The sequence below is a fragment of the Dendropsophus ebraccatus genome, chromosome 1 (assembly GCF_027789765.1).
Source record: "Dendropsophus ebraccatus isolate aDenEbr1 chromosome 1, aDenEbr1.pat, whole genome shotgun sequence".
NCBI classification, from domain to species: domain Eukaryota; kingdom Metazoa; phylum Chordata; class Amphibia; order Anura; family Hylidae; genus Dendropsophus; species Dendropsophus ebraccatus.
In genome coordinates, this window is record NC_091454.1 from 102,341,878 (window position 1) to 102,356,657 (window position 14,780).

Consider the following 14,780-nt stretch of genomic DNA (forward strand, 5'->3'; position numbering starts at 1 on the left):
CCAGTCTCTGATGTGTCTGAAAATGGAGGCCAAATTATAGAATCTGATATTAGGTAATTGAGCACCACCTTTATGTTTGGGGAGGCTGAGAGTATCATATGCTATTCTTGGTCGTTTTGACCTCCAAATAAATTTGGTAAAGGCTGATCTGAGTCGAGAAATATCCTTATGTTTTAGTAGTAAGGGGATCATTTGTAAGGGATACAATAATTTAGCAAATGACATCATCTTAATAAGATGAATACGGCCTAAGATTGAAAGGGGTAAATTTTTCCACCTATCAAGTTCTTGTTCTATTTTTTGGAAGATTGGGATATAATTTAATGAGTAGAGAGAAGAAGGGGTATGTCCAATTTTAAATCCTAAATATAAAAGGTGTTGTTTTGCTATACATATACGTTCAGGGTAAATATGGGGAGCCAAGTGTGGTATTAAGGGTAACAATTGGCTTTTAGTAATATTAATTTTAAAACCAGAAAATGAGCCAAAGTTTTTCAAGATTTTTAAAACACCAGGGATGTGTGATGTGGGATTTTCTAGGAATAATAAGGTGTCATCAGCCAAGCAAGCTATACGTACTTCTTCATTGCCTACTTGAATGCCTTTAAATTCAGGTGTGAGGAGAAGAAATCTAATTAAGGGCACTAATGCCAAATCAAAAAGAAGGGGGGGCATTGGGCAACCTTGTCTGGTTCCTTTAAGGATTGGAAAAGTGTCAGACAAGAATCCAGGTGTATGAATGCGAGCTATTGGGTTATTGTATATGGTAGAGATAAGATCATTAAAAGGTCCTGTAATGCCATAACGAGAGAGGGTCATATCCATCCATTCCCAGTTAAGATTATCAAATGCCTTTTCAGCGTCTAAGGCAAGCAGTCCTGGTGAATGGTTTGGATTTTCCCTTCGTCGTACTACTTAAATATGGTTAGAACTGTCCTAATATGAGTTATCGCTGAGCGGCCCTTTATAAAGCCAACTTGGTGGCTACTAATCAACTTACGGAGAAATAAAGCAAGCCGGTCAGCCATAATTTTCATAAGAATTTTTAAATCTTGATTTATAAGAGAAATAGGCTGATATGAGGATGGAAGTTGTGGGTCTTTCCCTTGTTTATGGAGTAATTTATGGAGTAATCTAATATAGGCCATTTCCCCTAAAGGTAACATGCATTTATTATCTATTATATGTTGATATACTTTTTGGAGAGTTGGAACCAGATCAGTATTTAGAACTTTATAAAATTTTCCACTAAATCCATCTGGCCCTGGTGTTTTATTATTATGAAGGGTAGATATTGTTTTAGAGATATCCTCAGGAGAGATGGGGGCATTTAATGATGCCAGAGAAGATTCAACCAATTTGGGAAGATTCAGAGACTGGAGAAACTGTTGACCCGCTAAAGGATCTATAAGATCAGAAGATTAAAGGGATCGGTAAAATTTTTGAAGAATATTAGAAATAGTTTTTGGATCAGAATGTAATAAACCATTATGATCTTTCATATTTTTGATATGGGAAATAGGGCGTTTACTTTTTGCTAAGTTAGCTAATAGTTTTCCTGTTTTATTACCATATTTATAAAGACAAGAAACATAGTGATCTTTATATAAATTATTAAGTTTTTCTTGAGCTAATTCAAATTCCTTTTTTGCTATACACCAAAGGGATTTATTTTGTTCAGAAGGTAAAGATAAGAAGGTAGTGTATGCATTACTAAGTTTAGTAGTAAGAGTATTGTAAGAGGTGGTCGCTTCTTTTTTACGTGCAGAGAGATAAGAGATTATATTGCCTCTTAGTACAGCTTTGGCAGTTTCCATTAGTGGCATTAGTGTCGCAAAACTGTGACCACCATTTTTTAAGAAGATTTTTGAAGACTTCATCTGAAGCTAAAACTGCTGGAAATCTCCAAATAATGTCTGTTCCTTTAGGGTAAGAATCACGTAGGGTTAAAGTAATCGGAGAATGGTCAGATATAACCATATCATTTATGACAGAGTCATCTAGTAGGCTCAAGTCTCCCTGTGAGACTAACATATAGTCAAGTCTGGACCATGCCATCTGAGAATGTGAGAAAAAATAAATTTCTCTTTCTTCAGGATGAAGATGACGCCAGGAATCCACTAGATGAGTACTAGATAACAAATTTGTTAAAAATAATATAGGTGGAGGAGAATTCCTTGTCAGAGGAGTGGAACGTTTCCTATCTTCATGCGGGTGTAAAACTGTATTGAGGTCACCTCCTACTATTATTTTGGATTCACCATCTTGAAGAAGGGACGATTCTAAGTGTTGGAAAAATGGAGCTCGTCTGTTATTACGGCCATAAACATTATATAAGCTTATATGTCCAGATGGAGTATCCAAAACCATGTGGTGAAATCTCCCTTCTGAGTCTGAGGTTTGAGAAACAATAGAGTGGACAAAATTTCTATGAATAAGAGTTACCACACCACGCTTCCTATTTTGAGCAGGAGATCCAAAGACTTTACCTACCCAAAACCTTTTCATTCTAACATAATCTGATTCAGACAAATGAGACAAATGAGATTCCTGTAATAACGCTACATCCGCTCCCAGTCTTCTAAGGTGTTTAAGGATGAGCGCTCTTTTGGAAGGAGAGCGCAAACCTTTTACATTCCAAGAAACGATTTTCATAAAAGCCAGGAGCGGATGAAGTGATAAGAGGCAGGCACCCCAAGAGCACACAGCAGTAGTAGGGATAAGAAAAATATATATGAGAGATTCAGGTTACAATTACACCTGACAGCATAAAAACTGAAAAAAACCTTACATAATATATACAGAGAGCAGTAAAGCAATAATATTGCAATATATCTAAATATTACAACTAAATAAGCAAAAGAAAGTTGGTATTAGACTTCACTTTTTTCACACAGAAACATACGGAGTATTCGCTGACTCCGAGCGGGCATATAGCCTGGTGAGAAAATAGAAAGATACAAGAAAAAGAAGAAATAGAAAACAAATAGAAACATGGCGAGAAAACGTAACTCGCTAATATCAATAATACTACATAGCAATATCTCTTCCTATACATTTTCCTATTCAAGCAGGATTTGTACAAGTAAACAAATGCCATGACTAATTTGGTAAAGGAAATCTCTTTCTTTAAGGTGAAACCTTAAGAAGTCATAGTAGAATAGGAGAAGCATAAGTAAAGGGAGAAAACTCCATATCTGCTGAAGGAGATGTAGGACTATCAAGACGTCGTCTCTTGTTCTTATCCCCAGGAGGAGTTAGCAGAAGTCTGTTCTCTCAAATTCTCTAGGAGAGACGAAGCTTCTTCAGGGGTCTGGTATACACTGGTAGATCCATCTGATTTGAAGACTTTTAGAATAGCAGGGAAGAGGAGTGCAAATCTAATTTGCTGATGTACTAGAGCCGTACATATTGGTGCAAATGCTTTTCGTTTTTGGACTACTGTAGCAGAATAGTCATTGAATATCAGAATTTTGTGACCTCTTATAAGAACTTCAGTTTTCATTTTCCTAAACGCCTGTAAAATAGCAGCTTTATCTGCATAATTAAGATATTTTACTATTACTTATCTCGGTTTGTTAGTAGTTGCCTTTTTGGAAGGGGTTAAAGTGTTTGCTGGAGGGCCTATACGATGTGCCCTTTCTACTTGACAAGACCCTTGTAAACCTAGGGTCTGTGGTAATTCTGAGGTACAGATGATGGATAATTGTGACAATGCTATGCTTTCAGGCAGACCTATTATGCAAAGGTTACTCCGTCTTGATCTATTTTCTAGATCATCTGTCTTGTCCCTTAATGTTGCTGTAAGTTTCATAGTTGTTTGTAGCTTAGATTTAGTCGTGGCTAGTTCATCCTCCACTAACCCTAGGCGCTCTTCTAATTCATGTATTTGGGAGATATGATGAGAAATGTCTCCCTGTATAGCAGATAGTGAGGTCAATATAGTGGCTTCCAAAGAAGCAGTAATGTCTGGTATTATTATTTTGGCCACTTCTATGGCTAGTGATTTACAGGAAATAGACAGTCCAGGAATAAAAGATTCAGTGTTGGGGTCATTTGTGACCATTTCAGAAGAAGCAGGAGGTGAATGATTTATATTTGTGTCTCCTGTGGTGATGTGCTGCGCTGCTGTGTGAGGAGACACAGCCATCTTGGATTTTGTTTTCTCCCTCTGTGGGAGAGGTATATAGGAAGAGGGGGCTCTGTGTTGCTTCCCAGCGCGCTGCTGTTGTTTCTCCATGTCCCTAACGGGTAGAGGAGTATGTCAGGTGCTCTGGTATTTACCGTGGTAACGGGTAACAGCTGGGAGCCGAGTCTATAGTAAGTTACTGTGGGAGCTCCTTCACAGTGCTGCCATCCTGTGCGCGCTGGAACTCGAAGTCCCTCTCAATATTTATTAAATGAATCCTTCTAAAAAAAGCGAATACACATTTTTTGGGCACTTGATTCCCTTCCCTCCTAATGTTCTGTACCACTTGTTATTATTTTAACTCCTTCCCTCCGTAGGACGTACCGGCACGTCCTGCGGGGGAGAGGTTCAGAGAGGGGCTGCGCCGCTATTAGCGGGTGCCGCCGATCTTCCGCGCCTGCTAATTAGGCCAGTTAGATGCAGCTGTCAAAGCTGACAGCTGCCTCTAACAGTCCTGATTGCCCCTGTCCCTGGTGTCTAGTGGCTGGATCTCCCCCCTCGGAATGGCGCTGATCCCGGCTCGGCTATCTATTTAGATGGTCTTCTGCAGACCATTATAATAGAGCACCGATATAATGGATCAGTGCTCTATTATATACACACCATTGATCTCAATGGGAGATCAGTGCTGTGTATATAGAAGTCCCCCAGGGGGCTTCATATTACTGTATGTGGAAAAAAAAAAGTGTTTTTAATAATAAAAAAAACCTCCCCTAATAAAAGTTTAAAGCGTAACTATAATTTAACTAGCCAAAAAATGAAATTTCTCAGATAAAAAGCCCACGTGTTACCCTTTAAAAAAAGCCATAAACTGTGTTGACAGTGTGTGCGCTCGCTGAGGTATCCCCAGTTGTTTGTCTCAGAAGAATAAATGAATTTTTCTTCTGGCTGACAGAAAGTGGGCGTGGCCTATCCCTCATCTCCTGGCTGGGTCCCTCCATTCACTGAGCAGCACCTTAGCAGATGTATCACACATAAAAGGATCAGATAGAGCCTCAACATACAGTATCACAATGTAAGATTAGATACAGAGCCCTAGCAGATGGTATCACACACAGTGGGATTAGATACAGAGCCCAAGCAGATGGTGTAACACACTGTAAGATTAGATACAGAGCCCCAGCAGATGTTATCACACACAGTGGGATTAGATACAGAGCCCCAGCAGATGGTATAACACACTAAGATTAGAGACAGAGCCCCAGCAGATGTTATCACACACAGTGGGATTAGATACAGTTATCTGCTCTCATAACACTGTAGGATAATGTCAGCCATGGAGGTGGGGGCACCTGCTGCAGACCTCTGATAGTGAATGATATATGTACTATGGAAGGACTACAGCTTTGTTGTGCTGGGACTTGTAGTCCTCCCCTTAGTGACTCACCCACTCCCCCTCATGCAGTACATTGGAGTCATGGTGGCATGTCCCTCCTGGTTGAAGCACTGGGTACTTGTCCCTTTATCCATCTCCTCCCCTGCGCTGCTCCTTACACACACAACACCCTCAGCTCTGCTAAGTCCCCTCTGTGAGGGGAGGGGGGAGGACGTGCTGCTAGGAGGTGGGGGAGGAGAAAGTTTTGTTTATGTTTCTGTCAGGGCTGTTATCTGATCCTCCTGTCAGAGTCTATACCTAGCTGCTACTCTGTACGGATCTCCAGGGAGGGGCATGTCCAGCAGAAATGCAGAAAGAACTCAAAGGCAAACACTGCTCTGAGGGGACTTTATGCTTCATGTATTTAAAAAACTGTTCATTTTAGGTTATTAATGTATTTTGCAAAAATTCTTATCATGACCTAAGCTAACTAAAACTGAAAGGTCAAAATATTTTATAGTTACTCTTTAAATCACCCCCCTTTTTCCATTTTATAAATAACAATAAACAAACATATTTAGTATCACCGTGCGCGTAATTGCCCGAAATATTAAATTATCACATTCCAGATCTTGCACGGTAAACGGCGTAAGCGCAAAAAAATCCCAAAGTGCTAAATTGCGCATTTTTGGTTGCATCAAATTCAGAAAAATTGTAATAAAGAGATAAAAAAAAGTCCCAGGTACAGATAGAAAGAACACATCATGGTGCATAAAATGACACCTCACACAGCCCCATAGACCAAAGGATAAAAGCGTGGGAATAGAGCAATTTTAAAGAACATTTCGTTATTTTGAAAGGTTTTAATTTTATATAAGCCATCAAATATTATAAAAGTTATACATATTACATTTATTGTAATCGTAACAACTTGAGGAACATGCATAACAAGTCAGTTTAACCATATGGCACATGGCGTAAACACAAAACCACCCTAAATAAAAAATATTGCCTTTTATTTTCAATTTCACTGTGCATATAATTTTTTGCTGGTTTCGCAATATATTTTATGCAAAAATTAAGTCTGCTATTAGTTAGCACAAAAAATAAGGGCTCATGTGGGTCTTTAGGTGAAAAAATGCAAGTACTATGGCCTTTAAAACCAGAGGAGGAAAAAATGAAAATGCAAAAACGAAAATATGCCCAGGAGGGAAGGGGTTAAAGGGAGACTGACAGCATGGATATGCCTATCAAAGGGGCGGGCAAAGGCAGCATGGGGCGCGCACAGAGATTCACACACCTCTGTTAGCCCCGGATAAAGATAGTTTTTTAGGAACATGCCAGATCACAGAACAGCATAAGAAGTTAAGTACTGCTTGGGTGATCAGCAATGGGAAACTGGCAGCATCAATATATGCATATCCATGCTGTCAGTTTCCTTTTAATTAACAAAAAGAAAAAAATTTAAATGCTAGGAAATAATTTACAGCTTCACATAAAAGAGAAAAACCCTGTAGCCACTTACTTGTTGGCAACAAATCTCATAACAGTCCAATCTTTAGGAAACATTTCGGGTCTTATGAGTATTCGAAACACTGTAAAAATTTGCAACAAAAAATCCTGCAAATAAAGACCACATATATTAAAGCATAATGGATATAAATCTTTTAATAAATACTCGCACACATACGCAATTGGGACAAATATAGACCAGCACACCACAATAAATGTCTTGTAGAAGAGAAAACTAAGTGCAGTGTTTTCATATTGCAAATTCTTAAAAAACAAAATCAAAGTTTGGCATACAACACAGATAACAAAACGAAGATAATAAGTTGTTATTTTTCTGGTTACAAATATTATCCCATATGTGACCAGTAACAATGGCAATCTGTTTAAAAACACATACATTTTAATCCAAATGGAAGATCTGGGACAGGTTCTGCCAAGTAGCAGCATAGTAACCATTGCCCTTGCATGTTCTAATTGCAAGATCAGTTGAACATTTCCAAAACTGGACTAAACGTTTAGGGTGTTTACTCATCCACATACCCATAATAGGGATAACCAATAACTACAAAAGGCTGGATGAGTGGATTGTACTCAACACTGATTAATAAGAAGTGGCCCCAACATGGTAAAGCCACTGTTTAGTGACAGCCCAAATGGTCAGAGTTGTACAATATTGCCACACATCCCTCATGTTCTTGTTGCAACATACACTAGATAATACCGTAGTATTACAATGATAACAGGTTGTGTGTGAGTGAACCCATCACTATTCTTTATGGATTTGAGTGCCATGAATCTTTTTGGCTAATATACTGTATATATGTATACACACAGCATATATATACTTATATGTGTGTATGAGTAAGGAATGAGTGTTAAAATGATGATAGATATATGAATTTATTTTGATGTTGCACTTTCTGATTACTTAATCAACTTCAAAATGTACTGCCTAATTGAATTACATGGATTTTCTGAACAGGCTTAAGACTTAGCAGTTAATTATAAATGAAAATGTGTCCTTCATTAGCTAAGTACTAAATAATAAAGTACTCAACAAAAAGCTCAATATTCATGCAACCACTTTAAAGACCTCTGTGGAAATTATTCTCAAATATTTTATGCTGCAGACTATTTATTTTTGATGAACACCATCTTTATATACAAGTGCTGAGATAGGAAGTCCTTTGATATGAAGTACAAATTCTAAATGGTGGTCACTGAGGATAGATACACTGAGGGGGCATAGCTATTTTAAACTCAAGCAATAGCATCTCTTTTCCTATAGTGATCAAGCCTGAAAGGTATAGTGAAATATTTCAACAATAACATGGGAGGTGGTAATGCCCAAATCTCTTTACTCAACACTGAACATCTCTTTACTCAACACTGAAGCTCTAAAGTCTTGGCCACTACAACTTCCCTACAACTTGCTGCCCACTACCTTTCAGGCCCCTTTCCCACATCTTGCTGCCCACTACCTTTCAGGCCCCTTTCCCACATCTTGCTGCCCACTACCTTTCAGGCCCCTTTCCCACATCTGTCTATTCTTTCTGCATTTGTTGACCTGCAAATGCGTCCTTTAGACACATCCATAGGTGTTACTGATCCATGTTGTGGCCACCTATTTGGATGAATGGGTCTGTGCACATATGAACAGTTACAGATACACATCCATAATCCTCTCTGTAATTGCACAGCTACAGAAAACATTATGAATGTATGAATTGGGCGTTAGGCTAAGGCTGTCTTTATTAATAGTCACAGCATGGCAAAAAAACTAAAAACAGGGGCAGGGCTTAGCATGTGCACAGTAAAAGAGAAAAAGTAAGACTGAATCTGCAAGCTGTATCTGGCCTCCAGAGAAATGTTCGCTCTCCATGCAAGGTAAATCTAAGGCTTATCTTAGCAGCAGCAGTTTTTGTGTTTAGTGTAATTCTTGCTGTGCTGCTGCTGTTTCCTTCATTTATTGCTGCTGCTGTAAATCATCCACCACATCCAGCACAGTGCAGACTTTTCAGTCCAGTGCAATTTCAATAGTACTATATCATGGCAAAGCAGAATGGAAAATGTGCTGTATTTTGACTTGATATATATGCGCTATAATTTTTTTTTAATTTTTAAACTTTTTTTAAATACTTTTTTTCTTTAACCCAATAAAGGAATACATTACTATTTGCATACTCCTGCATGCTAATACAATATACTGTACCATGTGTTACTTTAATATGGGCTGCTGCTAGGGACAAACCCTAGCAGCAGACACAGCAAACAGACAGCCCCAGGTCCCTCTAGGTCCCTGGGGCTGACTTTGGAAAATTTCCCCAGAGTCTGATAGGGTCACAGGGAAACCCGGTGACCGAATCCCCTTTGACCGAGCCACGGTCATAGGCCACGAAAGCCAATGAACCCAATAAAAGGGTTAAACAGGCAGGATCAAAGGTTCTTCAAATCCTTCCCATGCCTAAAAAACTAATCCCTAAGAATTAAGAACCTGTAAAGTCAAAAGACATTGCTGCAGACAAAAGGTCTGCACCATCTGCTGTCAAAAACGGTTGGCGGTCAACAAGGGGTTAAAGTAATACTGTCTCATTACAGGGGGGGAGGGAAGCTGTGGATAACAGCATTTTACTGAGGCAAAGAGAGGGGGCTCATCGGATATTAAGCCCTGCCTTACTGACACTGTCCAACAATTGGGATTACAGTATAATTTTCATGCACAAGCCAAAAAGACAGAAATGGCTGCACATCGCACCCATGGCTGACACGAAAGCTTATTCAGCTACATTTAAAACAAACATCAGAAGTTAGTATACAATTTGGCTAAACCATATTGCCTCATGCACCACGTGCAGGTCTTCTGATACACATGAGTCCCTAACCAAAAAACATCCATGTGCCGGTCAGTGACCACAATCCCCTCAAAACGTGCGCAAGCAGAGAAGGGGGGCCACGGAATGGCCCTGCAACCACATTGTCACAGGACCAGACCCTAAAGGGCCCCCCCGAACCCCGCAGGCACCACCGGCGGAAAAAGTGGACGCCAAGCAGCACAAGTGTGAACAAGCTCTTACCTCTCTCCATTCCTCTGCAGGTAGAATGGGAGAATACTAGGAGATCATCCCCTTATGTACACAGGTGCTTCCTGCTAATTTGGATCACATGGGTCTTACAAAGCACGAGTGCTAGCCACAATGAAAAAAGGGACAGAATACTAAAAATCTGATGTTGGTTTTAAATGTAGCTGAATAAGCTTTGGTGTCAGCCATGGGTGCGATGTGCAGCCATTTCTGTCTTTTTGGCTTGTGCATATTTTATGTGTTTTGTCCCTTTTTTCAAGCCCAAAGACTGGATGATAAATCTCCCCCATAGTATTTCTTCTAATAATGTCATTATTTATAAAATATAGACACAAATTAGATAATATTCCTATTAATGACTTACTCGAAGTTCATCCTTTGTGCTGAAGCTTTCTAGAAGTTGTTGGTAGTGTCTGTCTGTCATTTGCCGCAACAGGGACAGCAAAGATGCAACAAATTCACCCTGAAATGCCAATACATATATTAAATAAAGCTAATCCATACAAACTTATAAGTTATGGCTATAATGTGATAACTAAGATACAAGTAAGAAACAATGTAAATGTAGCCCATATGTAAAAATAACCACCTTTTCTCTCTTCTCTGATCCGTGGCAAGACCGCACAGAAGCTCTGGTGGATGCCATGATTATTATCAGCATTAAACATGTGACCTACGCAGCCAGTGACCTTGGTCACATGCTGTACTACTGGCATCACAGCCTCTATTGCAGAGCGATGTTGCCAGTAGTAACATGGATAAATTAAAATGAAGAAGAAGGGTAGACACAAATTTAGAGTACATCCTGATAAATTCAAAATCCAAAATATAATTCCTTAGTTATTAAAAACCCAGAATGTGAACATTTTTTCCAGGGGGAAACCACAATAAGGCCCACCTACCAGAAGGCACATAATAAAATTTAATATCAAGACCATGGCAACCATAGATATATATGTAACAGGTTCTCAAAACAAATTCCACACTATCTATTCATGAAGTGCTACTGTGAATACAAAAAAAATATTCTAACAAAACATGATTTAAACAACAGTTCATTTTTAGTTACACATTTCCTTTAAGCCCTAGACGACCTAGGACGTACCGTTAAGTCCTGGAATTCTGCGCCCAGGTGACCAAGGACGTACCGGTACGTCCTGAGCTATTAAGCGTGCTCCGGAGCAGAGTGTGCTTCATAGCAGGTGGGGGCCGGCTGCAGTGAGCAGCTGGCACCTCACCGTTAATGACAGGCTGCAGCGATCGCGCTGCAGCGTGCCATTAACTCCCCTGTCACTTACCGATCGGGGGGCCCCGATTGTTAAAACGGACCACCGGAGGTCTCTCACCTGCCTCCGTGCAGGCCGATCGGCGATCTGTTCACTGAGCCTGCACAGGCAGGCTCAATAAGCAGTTCGCCTATCACACTGATCAATGCTATGTCTATGGCATAGCAATGATCAGTGTGTGTAATCAATGTAATGTATGTAGAAGTCCCCCAAAAGGGACTTAAAATGTGTAAAAAAAAAAAAAAAAAAAAAGGTTTAAATCACTAATACACTACCCCAAAGCCCCTCCCCCAATAAAAGTTAAAAAATCACCCCCCTTTCCCATTATAAAAATAAAACTTATAAAAATAAATAAACATATAATATACCGTAGCCTGCGTAATTGTCCGATTAAAATATAACAAGCATCATTGCAAACGGTGAACGGCGTACACGAAAAGAGGGGAAAAAGTGCGCGGATTACCGATTTTATGTTAATATAAATATATATATATATAAAATCAATAAAAAGTGATCAAAACGTCCGAACTTCACAAATATGGTATTATTAAAAACTAGAGATTATGGCGGAAATAATAACACTTCATACAGCCCTGTAGGTGAAAAAATAAAAACGTTATAAGCATCCACAATAGGACAATTTTTTTATTTTAAAAAAGGATTTGATTAAAAAAAAAAAAAAAAATTATTTATATATTATATAATATATATATATATATATATATATATATATATATATATATATATATATATATAAACATTAGAGAATCTGTGTAAACCTGCATGTGGTTGTGTTCGGACTAACCTATAGAATAATGGTATCATGTCGTTTTTACCATATAGTGCATTACGTAGACACAGGAACCCCCCAAACGTTACAATATTGCATTCTTTTTTACAATTTCACTTATTTATATCTTCATAAATAACAACTTTGGGGTTCCATCATACATGATATGGTAGAATGAAAGACACCATTACAAAGTACAACTATTCCTGTAAAAAAACATGGCCCTGTAGATAGAAATCTGAAGGTGCTAGAGCTCTTAGGTGAGGAAGAAAAAACGAAAGCGCAAAGATCAAAATTTGCGCGGTCCCCTGGGCCATTTTGGGCTCGGTTCTCAAAGGTTTAAGTAGTACTATGGAAGTACTACTTAACCCTTAACTATTTTGTGTAGTACCACAAAATAGCTGTAGCGATCAAGTGTCAGTTAGTGTCAGCTAATAAAGAAAGACTGGGGCACACACTAGAGCTTCTGTGCTGGATTGGCATGGGATTAAAAAGGTGAGTAAACATTTTAATATTTTATTATATTTCAGTCTATTATATTCAGGGTATAAAAGGGTGGATAACCATAAATATGTAAATATCCCTATATAAGCATACTTTTAAACTGCTCTCCATTTACACAGTACACAGTAGAAATAGTACTAATCCCCCACCTCCAGAAACGTAGCTATAATTGGAGAACAGTGATGTACTTTGTAGCAAGACTGTACACACTGTAGAATGACAAGGACATATTGTTAGAACTTACTGACATTTAATTGGCTCTGTAGGGAAGAACATGACAAATTTTGAACAGTCAGCAAAACTGTGGCATCACTGCCAATAATATAGCTGAAAACGGCAACCAGATGTCCCTCATAATCTTTACATCATACAAAAAAAAGAATTTTGAAAACCAATTTTTCTTTTCACTTGAAAATATGTATTGCTGTATTTCAGAAAATCAAAGGCACAGGTTCAAGGACTGCAGAAGTAAGCAAGCCAAGGGTATAGAACATAACAGGACATCTTTATGTGTAAGTTCTTGCAAAAAACACATTAGATTAAGCAGTATTACCAGCACTGTGTGTCAGGTTTAAAGTGTACTTGAACATTTCAGATGACCTTTCAGGATAAACTGCAATGAATGGGTACATGAGGAGTAGTGATGTCACCAGGAAAAAAAAGAGAAGGTGTGTCTCAAAAACGGCAATGACACTTAAATGGCAGTTATATAAAAAAATAATCCTTATTCCAAATGTAACAATAAAAATTAATAATAATGAAAACACATGCCTAGCCTAAGTATTAAAGATATTTAAAGTTCCCACACATGGGGTCCAAACCAATAAACATGGCCCCAAAGGCCTGCAGCCACCGCCTAAAACCACACGAGGTAAAGGTAAATGCTCACTCAACAAAATAAATACAGAGTGCCTGGTGATAGTACGACAAAGTGCAAATGTGCATGCACCTGTACCTAACCACATTAACCATGCGCAGCTTTAATCGCGATGGGTTGCCTAGACACAATAGCTCATAATACTAAAGCATGGCAGGCCAAAATAATACACCAACTAGTACATAATGGATAAGTATGTGAGGCTTTCGGTGTCCATGACTACCATCGGGGCTCTGCGATCACATCTTAGAGCCCAATGGTTACCAGACAGAGACTTCTTCTGTAGAGGGAGAATTCTCTGTCTGAAGCCCTATAGATCTTGCAGTTGTACTGACCTCAGTATCTATAGGGTTAACTGTCAGTGCCACAGCGCAGCTCCGTTGCTGCCAGTTGCGGCGGGTCCCCGGCTATCACTGACAGCCAGGACCCACCCAGGATGACAAAGGCGCTCGATGCTCTGCTAATAGTGTCTGGCCGAGCCAGACTCCTATAGCGGAGAGACACTGGCAGTGATGGAGGGTAAGCATAGGCCTTTGGCTTGTTAAGTGAGACCCATCAGCACCCTGTAATCATGCTGCAGTGTGCCAATCAGACACTTGATGCCAAGATCAATGCCAAGATCGTTTACAATGTATGTTAAGCAACGCTATGGCGCAGATTAACAGCAACAGCGATCAAGCTTTCAGCCTCCCTTCCTGCCCAGATAATTGCCCCAGCATTGCTACTGACTGCATGGGGACTTTAACACTTACTATAACCTGCTGTATCTATGTTGGCATCTGTCTCACACTAAAGCTAACTCCTCATCGCTCCCCTCTTCAAAGACTTTTATGGGCAGCATGTAACCTGATTAGTAAGGGCCCGTTGACACTGGCTGATTATTGGCTGATACTTTGCATGTGTAAAAGTGTCAGCTGAAGTGCGGTATGCTTGTGTACTGATCTAATTTGGTGAGCAGACTAATAAAGATTTGTTTACTGGTCGCACATCCCCCTGTATATACGGGGGATGTGCAGACTATAAGAATTTATATTTATAAATTGCAGCATAAATGATTGCTGTACCAGTTACTTGATTGGTTGTGCAGTGTAAAGGCACTGTAAACGGCCACCAATGTCACTTATCAGTGTTTGCAGCCGTGGAGAGCTGAAGACTGCAAAAGGACCCTCATTGAAAATGTGGTGTCTATTTAAGTGCTGTAGCAAAAAAAAAAAAAAAAAAACTGCT

General features: G+C 39.2%; 1 protein-coding gene across 1 annotated transcript in view; it reads right to left on the bottom strand.

Annotated features, from left to right (window-relative positions):
• Positions 1-14,780, bottom strand: part of DOCK4 (dedicator of cytokinesis 4) — a 271,626-nt gene that overhangs the window by 76,581 nt on the left and 180,265 nt on the right. The window contains exons 26-27 of the mRNA XM_069976155.1: positions 10,461-10,559; positions 7,030-7,124 (exon numbers count right to left, since the gene is read on the bottom strand). Of these exons, the coding sequence (XP_069832256.1) occupies positions 7,030-7,124; positions 10,461-10,559 (194 nt within the window). The remainder of the gene's footprint in view (positions 1-7,029; positions 7,125-10,460; positions 10,560-14,780) is intronic.